Below are 20917 nucleotides of genomic sequence, written 5' to 3'. Positions count from 1 at the left end.
CCCCAGCAGCCGTCGCCGCCGCCACAGCAGCCGCCGCCGCCACCGCCGCAGCCGCCGCAGCAGCACCAGCCGCCGCCCCAGGCCCCCCCCATGGAGCCCGAGGCCCCGGATTCCCGCAAGAGGCCCCTCGAAACGCCCCCCGAGGTGGTCTGCACCAAGCGCAGCAACACGGGAGGTGAGGAAGGGCGGCGGGACGGCGTGGGGTGTGGGGGAGCAGCGCGCGCGGAGGGAGATCGCCTTTCTCCATCCTCCCTCCCCCCCTCGGCTGGCAGGTGCAAGCGCTCTGGAGAGGGGAGGGGCGCCCCTCTGCGAGGAGCTTGGGACCTGGACGGACCCCTTTCTCTTGTCGCCAAGGCCCGGGGGGCTGAGAGCTTTGTCTGCGCCGAGAGGGGCTGGGGGGGAGGGGGTGGTAAGTGTCCTTGTGGTATTGGGGGGGCGCGAAGGATGAGGGGCGTGGGCCCCTTCTGGGCCAGTGTGTCCTTGAAGGGTGTGTGATGTGACCCTTTGGGGCAGAGGTGTTCCCCAGGCTTGCTTCTCCCTGTGGGGGGAGGGGAAGGAGTAGAGAGAAGGGCCTGTGGATGGGAGCTTCTCAGCCTCCTTCCCTGGGGATGTCCTGAGCAAGGGTCCCTGAGAGAGGTGGGTGTGGACAGTGCACGGGATTGCCCGTGGGGACAGGCTGGGTGGGTGTGTTGGATGACATGAAAAAGAGTGGGTGTGTAAAACTGGGTGAGGGGAGGGGAGGCTAGGACAGGTATGTATATCTGTGGTGGGCCCTGTAAGGCCTGGTTTTGTGACATTAAGGGACCATGGATATGACAGAGTGTGAGTGTATGTGTAAAAGACTGGACTGATTCAGAGGGGGTTCAGCTCCATGTTGGAGACCTCCATGGTGGGTGTGTGACAAGGGTGTATGCTTGTCACTCTCAAAGGGGATGTGGCAGTGTGACACATGAGTGAGAAGGGGTGTGTGACATGCAAGGGGGTGTGTGGGGGAGGCCAAAGGGGCTGGCCCTGGGTGTGAACTGTGAGAATGTGTGGATGGGGAAAGGGGTTCCATGCATGTAGGATACAGGCATGTATAGGATGGAGAAGGACCAGGAGAAGGTGGTTACTGGCATGTAACAACGAAAAGGGTGTGGGTGTGCCACGTGGAGGTGTGCAGTGGTGACATCAGAGGGGGTGTGTAACGGGAGGAGGTGGAGGTATGGCAAGGGAGAGGTGAGCTTGTCAGTGAAATTCATGAAGGTGTATTAAAGACAAAGATGGAGCCCCGTCCCAAGTGACAGGGTACATGTGCTACTACGACACCATGGATCGAGATGTGTGACACTCAAACGTGTGTGAATGTGTAGGGAGGGGAGGTGTGTATGTGGAATAGCTGGATGTGTCACACCAGAGATGTAGGAGGGATGCATGGTGTGACAGCGGAGGCCATACGTGTGTATGTGTAAGTCAGCTCAGGGTTAGACACCTCAGAGATGTATAGGCTACACAGGAGGGACCGTTTCTGTCTGTGACCCCAGAGAAGCCAGGCCAACCTGGGAACTCTAGGTGTCCCCCTTGATGTTGGGGGATGCAGGGGATAGACAGGGCTTGGGAGGGTGGGCTCTGGCTCCATGGAAAGAGGGAGACCCCAGAATAGACAAACTCCTCTCCATGGTCACGGTGGCCCAGATCCTGCCTTCCTCTGGCCTTGAACAGAGAGAGTGTATACCCTTCATGCATCCTAGCTCGGAGGGGGTTGGGTGCTGGCTTCCCACCACCTCCCCTGGGTACACACAAGCCCCCCCCCCAGCTTTTAATCCCTCTCACCTCCAACCAGGTGGGACAGGGTTCAAGGTCCCCTGGATGCCTGTGAAGGGTGTTCAGCAGAAATTGGAGGAAAGGGAAGTTGGGGGAGGGGTGGGAGAGAATTTCCTGTCCGTCTTCCTGCACCCCCACCCTCCAGCACACACATGAAAATGTCCACGGCCCACTTCCTTCCATGCTTCCTGTTCAGCCATTGCCAGTCCTGGCAGGGATTCGGGACCGAGGAGGTCCCCAAACCCAGCCTGGCTGACAGCTCTCCTCCTCAGGATGGGGGAAGGAGGGTCCCACCCTTGTCTTAAAGGGACTGAGATTGCTCTAGATTTGGCTAGGCAGCACATCACAGTGAGTGGCTGCTAACTGTTTTCTCCAGTAGTGGCACTTAGTATAGCAGGCTCCCAAAACATGGGTGAATTTCTCAGTGCAACCTTCTGGAGAGATGCTTTGAGGTGCGTTTTTACCGATGAGGGAAACTGAGGCTCAGTAATATGAAAAGGCTTGTCCGAGGTCACAGGATTTCTAAGTGGTATGGCCAGAATTTCTCAGACTGAACTGATTGATTCTGGGTCCCAGGGACTTAACCTATGGGTTATCGCACTTTCTCCTACAGTGGCAATACTATGTGCAGTCTTTAGGGATATCTCCGGTACTCCTGTACCCCTTCCTCACCTCCAGGGTACACTTAGGGAAACTGAAGCCAGGATATTCAAAGAGGAAGTCCTTTATTGATAGAAATACTCGAGGGCAGACGGCAAGTGTCTGTAACTTTGAACCCAAATTGATGGCACCCTGTAGTGAAGGACCGTGGTGGATGTGGGATGCTTGGTCATTCCTTCTGTATTCTGTGTTTATGTGTCTGCAGCTTTCAAATGTAGACATGACAATAAATACAGTGATAATGTCAGGGTGGTTAGCAATATTATTGTTTAATATCGATGTATCATTCTGTATCATTCTTATAACATTCTATGCTGTAATAATACTAGTAAATTATAATAATGGCTAACATTTATGGTGCCAGGACACGACTGTTAGACATGGATCATTTAATCCTTACAATTCCGTTACTCATCTTTCAAAGGGAAGGTTAAGTAACTCATCCGAGGTCACTCAGCTAAGAAGAAACAGAGCTGTGATTTGAACTCAGAGACTGGCTGTATTTTGTAGATGGATTCTATGATAATGGGCTGTTTAGAGAATAACATCGAGGTTCAGAGGGGTGAGGGGCTCTTCTAAGCTGTCACAAGTGGTAGCAGGCTGGACAGACCTGGCAAGAGGCCCCTAGGAGGAAAAGGAGACACTAAGGACAGGAAGACTCTAGTGAAGACATTAGAGCTTAAGAAAGCCAGCTTAGGGAGTTATTTGGTGAAAGAAAAAGCCTGTCCCGAATTGCAGCTAGAGGAGGATGAGACAGGATGATCGAAGTTCAAGGCCAGCCTGGGCAACTGAGCCATACCCTGTCATAAAATAAAGTTTTAAAAAAACAAACAAAAACAAAAAACAGGGTGGAGATGTAGCTCAGCTGTGGAACTGGAGTGCTTGTCCCGACTCCACCAGTGATTGGCTGAGGTCATGGTTCAGTGGTAGAGCACCTGCCTAGAATCTCCCAGTGAGGGGTTGGGGTGTGACTCAGTGGTAGAGCCCCTGCCTAGAATCCCCCAGTGAGGAGCTGGGGGGTGTGGCTCAGTGGTAGAGCACCTGCCTAGAATCTCCCAGTGAGGGGCTGGAGTGTGGCTCAGTGGTTGACCCCCGGCCTAGAAGCCCCCAGTGAGGGGCGGGAGTGTGGCTCAGTGGTTGACCCCCGGCCTAGAAGCCCCCAGTGAGGGGCGGGAGTGTGGCTCAGTGGTTGACCCCCGGCCTAGAAGCCCCCAGTGAGGGGCGGGAGTGTGGCTCAGTGGTTGACCCCCGGCCTAGAAGCCCCCAGTGAGGGGCTGGAGGGTGGCTCAGTGGTAGAGGACCTGCCTAGAATCCCCCAGTGAGGGGCTGGGGTGTGGCTCAGCGGTAGAGTGCTTGCCCAGCATGTGCAAGGCCTTGGGTTCTACCCCTAGCACCAAAAGGAGTGGGGCTTAAGAGAATCCCCTAGAAGTAGCCCCTAGAGATGGTAAAGGCATTTGGTCCCCCCATCCTGGGGATCTACATTTGATCCCTGGAGCCCAACTCTAGGAGATCCTGGAGAAGGAGAGAAGCAACTCCACAAACCTGTCCTCTGACTGCCACACATGCTCCATGCCACATGCACCACCCCTCCCACATTATGCACACACAATAATTAATAATAATAATAAATAAAAATTTTAAAACAAAGAATGTGCCCATAATCTTAACTGTATCTTCACCTCTCCTGTCCCCCCAAAATACAGAAAGAGCACAGAAAAGCATCCCATCATCTGCAGACATACACATATCTATTTCACACCCCAAGGAGCTCACAGCACCCAGAACTCACTCCCAGCATCCCTCACACATACCACAAAAATAATGTCACTGGCACAAGAGCCCTGGAAGGAAACCCTACAAGGTCTAAAGGTTATTGCTGTCATATGTTTGCTGTGGGACCTGCAGGCAAGTGTTTTCAATACTCTGAGCCTCAGTTCTCTCTGTCTGGAAAATGGGAACAGTCTTACTCTCTAGATAGCTGTCATGGTATTCATTGATATTTCCTATGTGAGATTCGGATACAGTGGTTCATGTCTGTACTGTCACCTGGCATCTCTGTGGGATCTGGGGATCCAAATTCCAGTCCTCTTATAAAGTGCTTGAACCTCTTGAGTGGTCTCCCTAGCCCATCATTACCAGTAACTGCCCCACAAAGAATCTGGAAGAAATCCAAGAGATCCACCTGCTTCTGCCTCTCGGGGGTGCAGGTTAGATTAAAGGCGTGTGCCACCATGCCTGGCTCAAAGAATGGTTCTCTTTTACAGATTCATTTTATTATTTTTAATTATGTGTATTCAGGCGAGGGACTGACGTGAACATGTGAGTGCAGGTACCTGTGGACATCAGAGGTGTCAGAGCCCCTTAAGCTGGAGTTACAGGTGGTTGTGAACTGCCCCATGTGGGTGCTGGGAACCAATCTCAGGTCCTCTGCAAAAGCAGGATATGCTCTTAACTGTTGAACCATCTCTCCAGTCCCCCAAAAATCCTTATTTGTAATTTAAGAGAGAATTGCCTTAAGGGGACTCTACTTTCGCTTTTTTTGTTTGTGCGTTTTGCTTTGTTTAGAATTTTATTATATTTATTTACTCATTTGTTTGGATGTGTTTGGGCACATGTGTGCCATAACATACGTACAGGTCGGAAGATAACTTGCAGGAGGTAGTTCTCTCCTTCCACAGTGTGGGTTCCAAGGGTGGACTCAGGTTATCAGGCTTGGTAGCCACCTTTTTCCCATCTCACTAGCCACCTTTTTTTTCTTTCCTTTTTTTTTTTTTTTTAAATTTTTTGAGTGCTAAGGAATTGAACCAAGGATCTCACACATACTAGATGAGTACTCTATCCCTGCGCCACATCTCCAGCCCCACTGCTTTGGAATCTTACCTTGAACAAACACAATCCAGATGAGCTGTTCTTCTGCACAAACTGGCACGTGGTCACTCATGGAAGGACCCCACATGCCCAATATGCCCCTCATCTCTGATACATGCTCACATAGCACTCCTCTGCCATCTCTCATCTTTCCCTAGTGACATCCCCCACGCTTCCAATGACAGTACTAACCTTACACTCCTTCATAGGACAGGCCAACTCTCCCCTCCTCAGCTCCTGTAAAGAACAGGTATGGTGAAGACAGTTGGCTCCCCAGACGTGGTACAACCAAAAGCCACCTGTCTAAGATATGTACGCCTTCAGCTCTATGTGTGTGTGTGGGTGGGGGGTGGGTAATGTGTGCATGCATGTATGCAGGTGTGTTCACCTGTGTGCACACTTGTGTGGAGGCCTCTGTTGCCCTCCCCTATCAATCTCTGTCTCATTCTCCGAGTCAGGGTCTCTCTTTGAACGTGGAGCTCACATTTTTTGGCTAGGCTGACAGCCAGAAAGCCCAGCAACCCTTCTGTCTCCCACCTCCACAGCACTAGGGTTGGGGGTGTGTACTGGTGTAAGACTTGTTATGTGGCTGCTAGAATCCAAACTCAGGCCCTCATGGTTGCTTAGCAAATGCTCTTAACCACTGAGCCATCTCTTCAGTCCTTAATGTTCTTTTTCAGGGTTGGGGATTTAGTTCAGTGGTAGAGTGTTTGCCTAGCTAGCCCAAGGCCTTGGGTTCATTCCCCAGCTCTAAAAAAGGACAAAGGAACAAAAAAGAAAAAAAAAAAAAACATACAAACAAGGCAACCAAATGGTTTTTGGGGCTGTGGGTGGTGTTTGTCCTGTTTTGTGACAGAGTCTCAAATGTAGCTGTTTGACCTAGAACTCACTATGTAGACCAGGCTGGCCTCAGATTTGGAGCAGTCTTCCTGTCTCTCTCTCTTCAGTACTGGGATTATGTGCCACCATGCCTGGCTGGGCTATGCTTTTGTCATTGGTCACCCCCAGAGTTCAGGCCATCTTACAGGTTCAACTCTGTGACGGCCATCCTGTTAGCATGCCACCCCAAATCTTAGGTAAACAAGCCTTTTTTATGGTGAGGAGTGCTGGTTGTTGTCCAGGGAGGTGGGCACAAAAGCGGAGGGAGGGGGGGTTGGCCAGGGACTCAGTAGGGAGGAGGGAGTCAGCCCAATCTCTCCTCCAGGTGGAGATGCATGAAATTGCAGTCCTGAGTCAGACAGGCGCATGAGGGTGCGGACGTTCTCCTCGTCCATTTTCCCACTCACTTTCACTGAGTCCCAGAAGCTGCCTGAACCCCAGAACAGCTACTGAGAATGGGTTGGGTATGTGTGAGTTCTGGCGTCTGTTTTCTGCCTTGGTGCAAGAAAGAACTTCTCTCAGGCACAGAAAATTGAAAGTTGGTTGTTCAAACCTGGTAAGAACCTGTGATGTCCCAGGATTCCAAGTTCAGCTGAGGTCACGTCCCTGCCTTTGCCGTAGGAAACAGAGACCTGGCTTCTCACCAGGAGAGGTGGGACTCTCCCAAACAGGAAGGATGGGTGGAAGTTTCTGGAAAGGACTGGCAGCAGAGAGAGGACCACAGTGGGGACCCATGGAGTGAAGAATTCTGAGTTTCTGCAGGCAGGTGGTCTCACCACCCACCAGTGAGTTAAGGTAGCCTGTGGATCAAACCTTTTTTTTTTCTCCTTTTACTATTGTAACTTTATGTTAATATAATATACTATATCAGGAAAAGTCCTTACCAGCTTGACAAATTGAAGGTATTGGCAATTATTTTAAATCCCACCCCCACTTTTTTTGTGGCTTTTCTGCTTCTCTCAGGATTTTTATGTTTTTTAATTATTTAAAATTTTTATTACATTTATTCACTTATTTGTGTGCATGTGCATATGTGTGTATGGGTATGTGCATGTACATGCAGGTGTGCTCTGAGACCAGAGACATTGGATCCCTTAGAACTGGCAGTTGTGAGCCACCTGACGTGGGGGCTGGGGACTAAACTCAGGTCCTCTGGAAGAACAGTAGTGGCCTTAACCTCTGAACCACTTCTCTAGCCCTTGCTTGCTTTTCTTTCAATTAATTTTTTAATGTGCAAAACAATATGTTTCATTATGTCTTTGAATTTTTTAATTACATTTGGGCTGGAGAAGTGGCTCAGTGGTTAAGAGCACTGACTTCTTGCAGACGAGCAGGGTTTGGATCCCAGCACCCACATGGCAGCTAACAACTATCCCTAACTCCTGTTCCAGGGGATCTGATGCTCTCTTCTGGCCTCCTTGGGAAATGCATGCCTGGGTGAACTTACATGCATGCAGGCAAAACACTCATACATATAAAATAAAAATAAAAAATATTTTTGTTACGTTTATTCATTTGTTTGTGTGTGTCCATATGTGTAAGAGCACAAGTGCCACAGCACATCTGTAACTATATATATATATATATGTGTGTGTGTGTGTGTGTATATATATATAAAATCATTGTGCTTTGCTCAAATTCATCCTTCAATTACCTTACCCTCCACCCCCCTCTCTCTCTTGAAACAGGGCCTTACTATGTAGCCATGGCTGGCCTGGAACTCACTGTAGACCAGGTTAGCTTGAATCTCGCAGAGATCTGCCTGCCTCTGCCTCCTGAGTGCTGAGACTAAAGGTGTGTGCCACCATGCCCGGCTTCAATTGCCCTCTCTTGTCCCTCCCTTCCTCAGTATATAGTTATTTTTGCCTTTTTGTCTTCTATAGATGGTTGGTAGATAGGCAGGTAGGCAGGTAGGTAGATAGATAGATGATAGATGATAGATAGATAGATAGATAGATAGATAGATAGATGAATAGATAGATAGATAAATTAGATTTTGGGCATGGTTGTGCATGCCTTTAATCCCACTCAGGAGGCAGAGGCAGGCGGATCTCTGTGAGTTCAAGGCCAGCCTGGTCTACAATAGTGAGTTTCAGGACAGCTGGGGCTACAGGGAGACCTTGTCTCAAAAAGAGCAAAAAAAAAAAAAAAAAAAATTATGTGTATTAGTGTTTTCCCTGCCATGATTTTAAGTGCACCTGTGTTGTGCAGTGCTCAAAGGAGGGCATTAGAACCCCTGGAACTGGAATTACAGTTGTTAGCTGCCATGTGGGTGCCAGAAGCAAACTCGAGTCCTCTGCAAGAGCAACAAGTGCTCTTAACCTCTGAGCATCTTAACAGCCTCTAGATTTTTTTTTTTTTTGAGGCAAGTACTCCAGGCTAGTCTTGAGCTCAATATATAGCCCAAGATATAACCTTCAGCTCCTGCCCCTGCCTACAAAACGCCGAGGCCACAAGTGTGTACCCCAAGAGCTAGTTCATACCGTGCTGGGTATCAAATCCAGAAAAAGTCCATGCTAGATACCCCATGAACTGAGCTAAATCCCCGGCCCCAATAATTAGATAGATTCTACATCTGAAGGAAAGTTGTGATATTTTGTTTGGTGGCTCTGGGTTGTTGTTTGTTGTTTTCTTGTCATGCAGACTAGCTTTAGGTAAAGGAGGAGGACCTTAAACTCCTGATCTTCTGCTTCCACCTCACTGGTGTTGGGATTTGTTTTCAATAACTGTCTCCTCTCCGGTTTGTTTTCTTGAATTGCATTTATTCATTCATTCATTTATTTATTTATTTATTTATTTATTTACTTACTCACTCTGTGCATCCTGCACCCACATACTCATGCCATGGCCCTAATGTGATCAAAGAAAACATTGTAGGAGTTGGTTCTCTCCTTCCACCATGTGAGTTCCAGACATCAAACTCCGGTTGTCAGGCTTGGTGGCAAGTGACGTTGCCCTCTGAGTCCTCTCATCAGTCCATGTTTGTCTGTTATTGTTGCTGTGATTTTTTTAGACAGTAACACATTCTGCAGCCCAGGCTGACCTGGAACTTTCAATTGCTTCAGCCCCCTGAGTGTTGAGATTATAGGCATGCACCACCATGCCTGACTTGATATTTTTGAGCCATCTCACTGGTCAAAAAAGTTACCTTTAGCAGGGCATGGTGGCGCACACCTTTAATCCCAGTACTTGGAAGGCAGAGGCAGGCAGATCTCTGTGAGTTAAAGGCCAGCCTGGTCTACATAGTGAGTTTCAGAACAGCTGGGGCTATAGGGAGACCCTGTCTCAAAAAAAACAAACAAAAAAAAAAGTTACTTTTAAGTAGATGTGTTTGGGGCCGGAGAGATGGCTCAGCAGTTAAGAGCACAGTCTGCTCTTACAAGAGGACCCAGGTTCAATTCCCAGCTCCCACAAGGGCAGCAAACAACTGTCCATAATTCCAGTTCCAGGAATTTGAGGCCTTCTTCTGACCTCCTTGGGCATTGCACAATAAAGATGCACTTACACATACACAGGCAATAAAGTAAAAATATAAATAAATAAATAATAAATAAACAAACGTGTTTATGTGTCTTAAAAGGAATTTAAAGAAAAAAGTCTTATCTGTGAGGCTGTATCCCCAACTTCTAATGCAAGGACTGTTATCCGCTGATATTCAGGAAGGTCTTAAAAGAAAGAGAAGGAAAGAGGTAGAAATTCACAGACCTGTAGGAAGGACAGAATTCACAAAGGCAGCAGAAAGGAGCTCGAGAGGGCTAGAGAGATGATTCAGCATGTAAAGACATTTGCTGGCAAGCCTGACAACCTGAGTTCGGTCCCCATATCCACACAGTAGAAGAGAACCAGCTCCCTAAAGTTGTCCTCTGACCCCATGTGCGTACACAGAGGCACCCATATGCACCCTCACTGAAGAAAATATAACAAATTAAATTTTTAAATTTTGTATATATCAGTGTCTTGCTTGCCCGTATATACAGGCATCATATGCATGCAGCACCCACATAAACCAGAAGAGGGTGTTGGATCTCCTGGAACTGGAGTTAAGGAAGGTTGTAAGCTGCCATGTGGGTGCTGGGAACTGAACCCAGGTCCTCTGCAAGAGGAGTCAGTGCTCTTAACCGCTGGGCTATCTCTCCAGCCCAATAAAATTTTTCAAATGAAGGATCTAGAGAGGTGCAAGGCAGGTTACCAGACACAGGGTCTCCCCTGTATCACAAAGTCATCCCTAAACAGGTGGGAAGGTACGTGCCTGTCTATAGTGTAGCTGTTCTGGAGGCTGAGGCAGGAAGGTGATGAGTTCAAGGTCTCGCTGGGTGGCTTAGATCCTGTCTCAAAATAAAGTTAAAAAGAAGTCTTCAGCAGGGCATGGTGGCACACGCCTTTAATCCCAGCACTCGGGAGGCAGAGGCAGGTGGATCTCTGTGAGACAGAGGCCAATTTGGTCAACATAGTGAATTCCAGGTCAGCTGTGGCTACAGGGAGACCCTGTCTCAAAAAGACAAAAATGTAAAAAATAAAAAGAAGGCTGGAGATGTAGCTCAGTGGTTGCTCAAAATCTACCACTCAGGAATTCAGGACATGACACAGTGGTAAAGCACCTGCCTAGGAGCAACTAGTGAGGAGCTGGAGCATGGCTCAGTGGGTAGAGCCCCTGTCTAGAATCCCCCAGTGAGGGGCTGGGGTGTGGTTCAGTGGTAGAGCCCCTGCCTAGAGTCCCCAGTGAGGGTTGGGGATGTGACTTGAGTGGTAGAGCACCTATCTAGAATCCCCCAGTGAAGGGTCGGGGTGAGGCGCAGAGATAGGGCCTGTCTAGTGTACAGAAGACCTCATGTTCAATATATAGTACCCATAAAAGGAAAAAGAAATGATCAGGTCCATTGGTTCAGCAAGTGTGGTACTTATTGCCAAGCCTATGACCTGAGTGGAAAGCTAAGCCCTGTGTGTCCCAGAGAAGTCTAACTACTTTCCACTCTGTCATTGACTGAATGACTGTAACGGTTAGTGCTACCATGCCCCAGACTTTGCTGTTAGGAAACTAAGGCCCACGGAGGTAAGGCGGTTTGGCCAAAGCCACACAGCCCTTCAGTGATGAAATCGATACTTGGTTTGAGATTTTTCTGGGTTGATCCATACAGCAGCTTGAGGGAATCCAAGAGAGAGGAGACAGGGAAGGATGCAGGGATGTCCCAGTTTTCACAGAAGACAGACACAATTGGTCCTCAGTAGGGGTGCTGAGGGAGATGATTGTGGTACTGTAGGCCTGTTGTCCTAGCACTTGACGAGGCAGAAAGGTTATGAATTTGAGGCCAGCCTGGGGTACATAGCTAGACTTTGTCCCAAAAGGGGGGAAAAGGAAGAAGAAGAAAGAAAGAAAGTGAATTGAGAAGGGGTCTGGGTGATGGCTTCTTGGGGGATTAATTACCTAATAGGCTTAATGGTCTTATTAGGCTACTTTAAGAGGATTGCCTTGGGCTCAGCAAAACCCCTTTATTCTTGACTTCTTTCCCATGCTTAGAAGGTCCAGCAACTCTACCCCATACTACCATCCTAAACATATTGGGAACCCAGAACCTTCATTCTGAAGGACCTGGGCTGAAGTAGGAAGGACTTAACACCTACCCCTCCCAGCACTATATATCCTTTTTAAAAATATATATATTATTTTTATTTTATGTGTATGAGTGTATTGCTTGCATGTATGTGAGTATACCCGTGTTGTGCAATGCCATGGAGATCAGAAGAGCGTGTTGGATTCCTCTGGAACTGGAGTTAAGGACAATTCGTAGCTGCCATGTGGGTGTTGGGAATTGAACCCGAATCTTCTGCAAGAGCAGCCGGTGCTCTTAACCATTGAGCCGTCTCTCCAGTTCTGATCTCCTTATTTTTTATAATACTGAGGGTAAAGCACAGGGCCTGAAGAATGGTACTGGAGGCACTGTACCACTGAGCCACACCCCTCCCCTCACTAGGGGATTCTAGGTAGGGTCTCTACCACTGAGTCACACAGACACCCCCATCACTCTATAGCAATTCTTTTTTTTTTCTTTTCTTTCTCTTTTTGAGACAGGGTCTCCCTGTAGCCCCAGCTGTCCTCGAACTCACAAAGATCCACCTGCCTCTGCCTCCCAGTGCTGGTATTAAAGGGGTGTGCCACCACACCCAGCTTAGTTCTTCTTTATTTTAATTAAATTTCTTGTGTGTGTGTGTGTGTATGTGTGTGTGTGTTTCCAAGCACACCACCAACACAGCAGTTCTCTTTCATGGGCTCTGGAAGGCAGCTTGCTCACCACTGCCCCACTTGGTGTTTCGTGTGAAACAGTAAAAAGTCTTCCTTTGTTTAAAAGAACATGTTGAAAATCGTGGGGGACAATTTAGACTCGACAGCAGAATGTCCCTTCTCCTCTTTGTCTTCCCACCTTTCATTCCAAACCTACTGTGTGCTGTTACACTGTCCAAGAGACACAGGGGCTCATTCTATTGATTTGGTCCTTAGTGGCCCTCCATGACAAATTGTTCTGAGTATATGAAGCAAGGTGGGAGACGGGGAGTCTGTCCCCTCGTCAGAGTTCCAGGAAAGCTTTAAGAAATAATATTTCAGTGGAGCTCCCCCAAAAGGATAAGATAGGGAGAAAAGTGCCAGGCAGAGAGAATGTGCAAAGGCCCTGAGGTGGAAGGGAGCAGGAATTGTTTGAAGACCTAAAAGGACATTGAGTCTGGTGCCCATAAATGAGAAAGTTAAGGGGGGGGGCAAAGCACAAAAGGCCATCCATTGAGAAGGCTGTAGAGTTTCTACCTTGGGAGGCCTTGGGGCTAGAAGGTAGAAAGAGGTTAGAGATTTGCCTTAAGGATGCATTAACTAGATGGTTTACATGTGACTGCATTACCGAGGGCATTGGTCTATAAAATAAGAACACCTAGGGGCTGGCAAGATGGTTCAGTGGGTAAAGGAGCTTGCCACTAAGCCTGACAACCTGAGTTCAATCCCTGGGACTCACCTGGTGGAAGGAGAGAACTGATTCCTACAGGTTGTTCTCTGACCTCCACAAGTAAGCCTAGCCTAATCAGCAAGTTCCAGAGCAATAAGAGATCCCATCTCAAAAAAACAAGGTGAACTGGATGTGGCGATGCATGCCTTTGATCCCAACACTCAGAAGGCGGAGGCAGGTGGATCTGTGAGATTGAGGCCAGCCTGATCTACATAGCGAGTTCCAGGCCAGTGGACAGCTCCTGAGGAGTGACAGAGGTTGTCCTGTAGCCTTCTCGTTTGTGTGTACACACATACACATACGTGTACACATACGTATACACATGCATGCACCCTCACCATACACACAGACACAGACACAGAAAACAGTCCAGCCTTCATCCATCCCCCCGTCATTGCTCCCTGAATCAGCCCACTGTCCCTCACGTTCACAGTGACTCCTTTCACAACACCCACTTCTATCACCTTTTCGCTTCAAAGTCTACAGCTGTCACAAGTATCAGAAGAATACTCTTGTTTTGTTTTGTTGAGACAGGGTCTCCTGTAGCCCAGGCTGGCCTTGAATTATTATGTAGTCAAGGATGGCCCTGAAGTCCTGTTCCTCTTGCCTCCTCCACCTGCCAAGTGCTAGTATTATAGTTGTATGAACTCAGGGTTTCATGCATGCTAAGAAATCACTCTAGGGTCTGAGCCACATCCCCAGCTCAGAGGAATGTACTTTAAAAAGAAAAAAGCTTTTTCTTTTAACATTCTGTTTATTTATTTGTGCGTGCGTGTGTTTCTGTATGTTCCCACACGTGAGCATACCATGGCATGTATGTGGAGGTCAGAGGATAACCTGCTGGAGTCAGTTCTTCCATCCCACCTGTGGCTCTCAGGGATCAAACTGAGCTTGTAAGGCTTGGCACCAAGCACCTTTACCCACTGACCATTTCACTGGGCTCCAGAGCAGTGTTTTTATTTTATTTTATATGTATGAGTGTTTTGCCTGCGTGTATGTAAGTGCACCCATGTTGAGCAATGCCAGAGTAGGCTAGAAAATGGCATCAGATTCCCTGGACCTGGCGTTAAGGATGGTTGTGAGCCTCCGTGTGGGTTCTGGGACCCAAACCCAAGTCCTCTGCAAAAGCAGCCTGTGCTCTTAACTGCTAAGCCATCTCTCCAGGTCCCAGAGGAGTATTCTTAAACCCAAAGTTAGATCATATCCCTTTGATGCCCTATCTTCTTTGCATAAGAGCTGGCATCACTGTGGCCCTCAAGCCTCTCCACCCCACCATCACCAGCAGCCCCTTTGTCCTGTTTCCCCCCCACTAACCCATCTCTCAGCCACCTTGTTCTTCTCTGAACTCATACCAACTGACCCCAGGGCCTTTGCTCATCCTTTACATAGCCACATTGTTCTGCTTCCCTCCATAATGATAATTGTCCAGAATATGGAGTATAGAGCCAGGGTGAGTTCAAATCTCAGCTCTGCATCCTACCTTGTCAGTGAATCCAGGATAATTTCTTCACCTTCATTTCTTCATCTGTAGAATGGGCTTCTTAATAGCAGGACCAATGTGAACATTGAAAGCACTGGTATATGTAAAGTGCGTGTGATGGAGTCCAGCGTCTTTTAAGTGGCACAGATGAATGATGACTAAGGATATGTTCTCAGGGCTAGGCCCAGATAACAACAGAAGCTAAGGCAAGAAGACCTTAAAGTTCAAGTCTTGCCTGGGATAGAGTGACTTCAAAGCCAATTTGGTCAACCCAGTAAGATCCTATCTCAAAAAAAGTAAAAGGAGGGCTGGGGTGTGACTCAGTGGTAAAGCACCTGCCTAGAATCCCCCAGTAAGGCGCTGGGGTGTGGCTCAGTGGCAGAGCCCCTGCCTAGGATCCCCCAGTGAGGGGCTGGGTGTGGCTCAGTGGTAGAGCCCCTGCCTAGGATCCCCCAGTTGAGGGGCTGGGGTGCGGCTCAGTGGTAGAGCCCCTGCCTAGAATCCCCCAGTTGAGGGGCTGGGGTGCGGCTCAGTACTACACTACTTGCAGGAGGCCTAGGTTCAAACCCTAGTACCAGAAAGAAAATAAAAGTGTGATGCAAGGATGTGGTGTTCTTGGGAAGGGCTTTCCCGGCCTCCCTGGCCTTGGTATCTGACCTCACAGTCTTCTCCCCTCCCCAGTTCCTTTTTCCTGCTTCTTTTTGTTCTTTTACCACTTCCTCCCATCTGACACGAAATACAGTCTGTCTCCTCTTTAAAGAATGCAATTGTCTGAGCTCTTGCTTAGATCACTCAAATTCTTTTGGCCTTATTTGCACACAAAATCAGGGAGCTTTTACTGTTTTCTTCACGGCTGTTTCCCCACACTGGTGCCAAGTGTGTAGCAAGCAGGAGCTTAGTCACTGTTTGTTGAATGAATGAATGAATGAATGAATGAGACTAAGAATGTAGCTGTTTATAGAGTGCTCACCTAGCATGCATGAACTCCTGGATTTCATCTACAGTACCACATAAATTGGGCATGGTGGCACACATTTGTAATCCCAGCACTTGGGAAATAGAGACAGGAGGATCAGAAACTCAAGGTCATCCCTCAGCTACATAGTGAGTGTGAGGCCAGCCTGAGCTACATGACAACCTGTGTCAAAATCAAGAAGTTGAATGAACCTATGAGCATGGTGGTGTATACCTTTAATCCCAGCACTTGGGAGGCAGAGGCAGGCGGATCTCTGGGAGATTCAGGCTAGCCTGGTCTACATATTGAATTCCAGACCAGTTGGGGCTACAAGGAGACCCGGTCTCAAAAAAAAAAAAAAAAAATTGAACAAAGATGGCTCTGTTCACATGCTTATGGCAGTTGCCAGGGTCACAGCTCCCCCGTGTAGCTGTGATTTCCTCTACGTGTCCCATCCTTGTGAACTTCCCTGGAGGTACCTTCCTGAAGGGGAACCCCTCCCTCGCTGATTCCCTTCCCCCCTTGTGCCCTGCAGAGGAAGGCGAATACTTCCTGAAGGTGCTCATCCCCAGCTACGCAGCAGGCTCCATCATCGGCAAAGGTGGCCAGACCATTGTACAGTTACAAAAGGAGACGGGAGCCACCATCAAGCTGTCCAAGTCCAAAGACTTCTACCCAGGTGAGTCACAGACGTGCCCCCAGATGTCTTGGCTGGATCTGGCTCTCCTCCTCCCTAGGCCCTGGGTGTGAGGAAGGACTGCACAGGGTTGAGGGTCTGACCTCTCCTCCTTTTAAAGAGGCTGAGCCGCCTTCAACCCAAGGGGCCTGGCCTGAGCAGATGGGGGTGGGGGCAGGGCCAGACAGTGAGCTTCTGCATATTCATGGTGTCATTTGCATGATGCCCAGCAGTTGTGTCCCTTCCCACACACCTGCTGCCTCTGGTCATGTTGGAGCAGCCAGAGTGGGAAGAGAGGCAGGTGTCAGGGCTGGGTGGGGACAGCCATTGGGGTTACCTGTACCCTGGTTTTGTTGGGATGTGTTACCCCAACTTGCATCTAGCTTAATCTCCTGGCTTTCTGCTTCTGAGTCATTTCAGGGGAGGGGCGCTGTTTTATTTTGTTTTGTTTTGTTTTAACCAGGTTTCATATAGCCTAGGCGGGCCTAGAACTTCCTAAGAAGAACCTTGAACTCCTAATCCCCGTCTTTACCTCCCAAGTGCTAGAATTATTTATTTATTTATTTATTTATTTATTTTTATTTTTGTCTTTTTTTTGTTTTTGAGACAGGGTCTCCCTGTAGCCCCAGCTGTCCTGGAACTCACTCTGTGGACCAGGCTAGCCTTGAACTCACAGATATCCTCCTGCCTCTCCTCCCGAGTGCTGGGATTAAAGGCGTGCGCCACCATGCCTGGCCCAAGTGCTAGAATTATAGGCATGTCTGCCATGCCAGGTTGTGTGAGCATGTGTGTGTGTGTGTGTGTGTGTGTGATTTTGAGACAGAGTCTCTCTCTGTAGCCCAGGCTGGTCTGAAACTTTCAGTCCTGCTTCCTCGGCCTCCCTGGTGCTGAGATTTACAGATAAGCACCACCAAGCTGGGCTTGAGGCTTCTACAGCCGTTTCTGCCTGTTCTGTCTTTTGTGCCCCTCAGCCTATCTCTACCCGGACCTGCCCCTCTCTCTGCTTCTGAGGCTCCCATCCTGTCCATCTGTTTGTCCTTCTGTCTGCCATCCCCTTTTCTCCCCCTTCCTTTCTGCCCTCCCATCTCCCTCTTTTCCTTCCAGATCTCTCAGGATCCCACTTTCCTCTTCCCCTCCTCCTCCCCACCCCTTCCCTCTCTTCCACTTCCCTTTCTCCTCCACTTCCTCCCCTTCTCCTCCTCTTCATCTTCCTCCTCTCCCACCTTTCAACCTTGCTTTAACCTGTTCTTAGCATGAACTCTCTATGTGGGTCACTCACTGCAGGTGCTTCTGTCCTTTGACTCTGCACCTGGTCCTGCTTTCTGGCCTCTGTTCTCTTTTTAGATGTCTTTCCTACCTCATCTCAGCGTCCCCATGCTGGGGGTCTTTTCTCTCTAAAACCTCCTCACTGCCTCTTCATCTCTTTTCCTCTCCATTACATTTTTTGGTTTGAGACAAGATCTTACGTAGTCCAGGCTGGCCTCAAACGCACTGCGTAGCAAAGGATGAACTTGAACTCCTGATCTGCCTGCCTCCACCTTCCAGATGCTGGGATTAGCATGTGCCACCATGCGCAGTTTAGGCAGTACTGGGGATCAAACCCAAGGCTTCGTGCATGCTGGATAGTCACTCCATCACTGAGCAACACTATATCCCCACCCCCAACCACACATTTTAAAGCATCCCTCTACTCCCTGTAACCCCTCTCAGTAGCTTTCATACCTTTATCACTCCCTCCCAAGGGGAGTAGCTGAGCTTTGATCTCTAGGAACCCAGGGAAGGCCCTGGAACTGTATCTTTAGTCCAGCCCTGGTTCTAGTTTAGTCTTAATCCACTTGGATTTTTTTTTTTAGGTCACACACCAGAGAGATGTAGCACAGGGTCTGAATCAATCTCTCTCTCTCCCCCTCCCTCCCACCCCCTTTCCCTCCCTTCCTCCCTTCTCTCTGTCTCTCCCTCCCTTCTTCCTTCCTTATCCCCCCTCTCTTCCCACTTCCTTTTTCTGCCCCCTCCCTCCCTTCTCCCCCTCCTTCCCTCTCTCCCTCCCACTCCTCTTTTCCTCTTTCCTCCCTCTCCCCTTTCCTCTCCTTCCCTCCATTCCCCCATTCCCCCCTTTTCCCTTTCCCCTTCTCCCTCCCCTCTTCCCTCTCACCTTCTCCTCCCTCTTTTCCTCTCTGCCTCTCTGCCTCTCTGCCTCCCATCTCACTAAGCTGCTTTGACAGAGTTCAGAGAAAAATCTAGTAACCCAGGTGCCCTGCCTCCTTTCCCCAGCCATCCTGGCCCAGTTTCCTCTGTCCCCCTCTAGCCTGCACGATGTAGGTAAGACCTCTGCTTGGGACATTCATCTGAGGACACTTGGCTCCTTGCCTCTGCATCACATTCTGTGCCATGAGATGTGTCATTCCATCCTCCCAACCCAGTGCCTCATCCTGGAGGCCAGGATGCTGAGATACCCTGAAGACAGGACAGTCCTTGACTTTCCTAGACCAGACACGGTACAGACAAACAAGCAATGCACCGTGAGCTCGTGTCTCTCCCCAGTCCATAGACAGATGACCAGCCCTTGGCATGGAACTTCCAGACCATATAACAGGGCCAGTTCCTGAAGCAGTGACACAGGAAGCAGCTCCTGCTAGCCCAGCCCTACCTGTCCCTAGGAGCCCAGGCAAGAGACTGACAGCATATTTTCTTGAGCTCCTGGTTGACATCTTTTCATTCAGTCACTCAACACACATTCTCCTCCTCTGTTTCCGGGGCTGGACATACATGGGGACACAGCAATGACAGAAGTGTCCAGCTTTGCTCTCTTGGATCTCAAGCCAGGGAGACAGAACCCATCCACACGGATGATAACCTGGTGTGACCAGAGCTGGAACAGGAAGGTCAGGGAAGGTTGGAAGCCCAGCCATCATATGATACAGACTAGGGAGGCCAAGCAGGGCTGCCTGGAGGAAAAGCCTCCAACAGTGAGTATAAGTGAGCGAGGGAGGGGTACAGAAGAGACTCCCAAAGAGCCAGGGATCCCCACAGGCTGGGAGGTGGTCTGTTGCAAGGTGTAGAAAACAGACAGGAAATAACAGCAGAGAGACAGAAGTGTGACAGTGTAGACCAGGTGAGGAGGTAGAGATCTGTACAGAGGCAGGAGGGTCACAAGTTCAGGACCTGCCCTGGTAACTTAGTAAGACCCAGTATCAAAATAAAAACTTAAAAAATGGTGACTGGGGTTGTGGCTCAGTGGTAGAGAGGTTGCCTAGTCTACCAATGAGAGGCTAGGGATGTGGCTCAGTGGTAGAGCACCTGCCTAGAATCCCCTACTTAGGAGCCAGGGCATGGCTCAGTGGTAGAACACCTGAGTAGACTCCACCAATGAGGGTGCAGAGCACAGATTGTTGGTACAGCACTTGCCCAGCACGTGAATGGCCCTGGGAGTTCAATCCTCAATACCAACAGAAAACAAAGAATGTGGTACTAGGAGATTTTCACACATACGCATATGCGCACACACACACCACACACACACCAAACTTGTGGGTCTATTCCACAAGGCTTTCATCTCAAAAGAGGGGTTGGAACACACAAAAGATGCCCCCACTTTGGTAATGGATCCCCAAAGCCCAGGTTCAATCCTTTGAGGTCTTTCATGATGAATCTGAGACCCAGTGTCCTAGTTTACTGTCCATTGCTGTGACAAAAAACACTGACCAAAACCAACTTGGGGTGGAAACGGTTTGTTGCATCTTGCTCTTCCAAGTGACAGTCCATCACTGAGGGAAGCCAAGGCAGGAAACGAAGGAGAGCAGGAATCTGGAATTGAGGCTGGGACCACAGAGGACTTCTGCTTACCAACTTGCTTTCCTGGCCCGTACTCAGCCTGCTTTCTTTCTCTCTGTTTGGGGGATGTCTTTTTTGAGACAGGGTCAAAAGCCCAGCTGGGCTGGAACTCACTGTGTAGACCAGGCTGACCTTGAACCCATAGAGATCACCTGCCTCTGCCTCCCCAATGCTGGGATTAAAGATGTGCGCCACCACTCCCAGCTTTTAGCCTGCTTGCTTGTATGCCGCAGGACCACCTGCCCAGAGGTGGCACCACCCACAGTAGGCTGGGCCCTCCCATATCACTCAACGAAATGCCTCACAGACATGCCCACAAGCCAGTCTTATAGAAGAAATTCCCTAATTGAGGTTCCCTCTTCCCAGGCGTGTCAAGTTGGCAACTGAGTTTTTCTGGCACACCCAGAAAGAGGTACCCACCCAAGGCTTCAGACTCCTGACCTCTCCAACTCCCTAGTAACACTAAAACACCTTCAGATTTGTTTGTCTGTATGAAAGACTCAGCCCCCAGAAGAAAAGCAGAACCACACACGATTGTCTTCATAATTTTTTTTTTTTGTCTTTTTTTGAGACAGGGTCTCCCTGTAGCCCTAACTGGCCTGGAACTCACTGTGCAGACCAGGCTGGCCTTGAACTCACAGAGATCCACCTGCCTCTGCCTCCCGAGTGCTGGGATTAAAGGTGTGCGCCATCACTCCTGGAGTCTTCAGAATTTTTATTGATTTTTAACATATTTACACCAAAGTAAAAAATCTTAAGTGCCTACAAAATAAATTCAC

At 49.0% G+C, this 20917-nt stretch overlaps 1 protein-coding gene across 1 annotated transcript in view; it reads left to right on the top strand.

The window, feature by feature from the left end:
- Positions 1-38: 38 nt before the first annotated feature.
- Positions 39-20917, top strand: part of Nova2 (NOVA alternative splicing regulator 2) — a 35861-nt gene continuing 14982 nt past the window's right edge. Inside the window, exons 1-2 of the mRNA XM_029555480.1 lie at positions 39-175; positions 16167-16310. Of these exons, the coding sequence (XP_029411340.1) occupies positions 91-175; positions 16167-16310 (229 nt within the window). The 5' untranslated portion in view covers positions 39-90. The remainder of the gene's footprint in view (positions 176-16166; positions 16311-20917) is intronic.

The sequence above is a fragment of the Nannospalax galili genome, unplaced genomic scaffold (genome assembly GCF_000622305.1).
Source record: "Nannospalax galili isolate Female #2095 unplaced genomic scaffold, S.galili_v1.0 scaffold385, whole genome shotgun sequence".
NCBI lineage: Eukaryota > Metazoa > Chordata > Mammalia > Rodentia > Spalacidae > Nannospalax > Nannospalax galili.
This window is presented reverse-complemented; position numbering and strand designations above follow the sequence as displayed.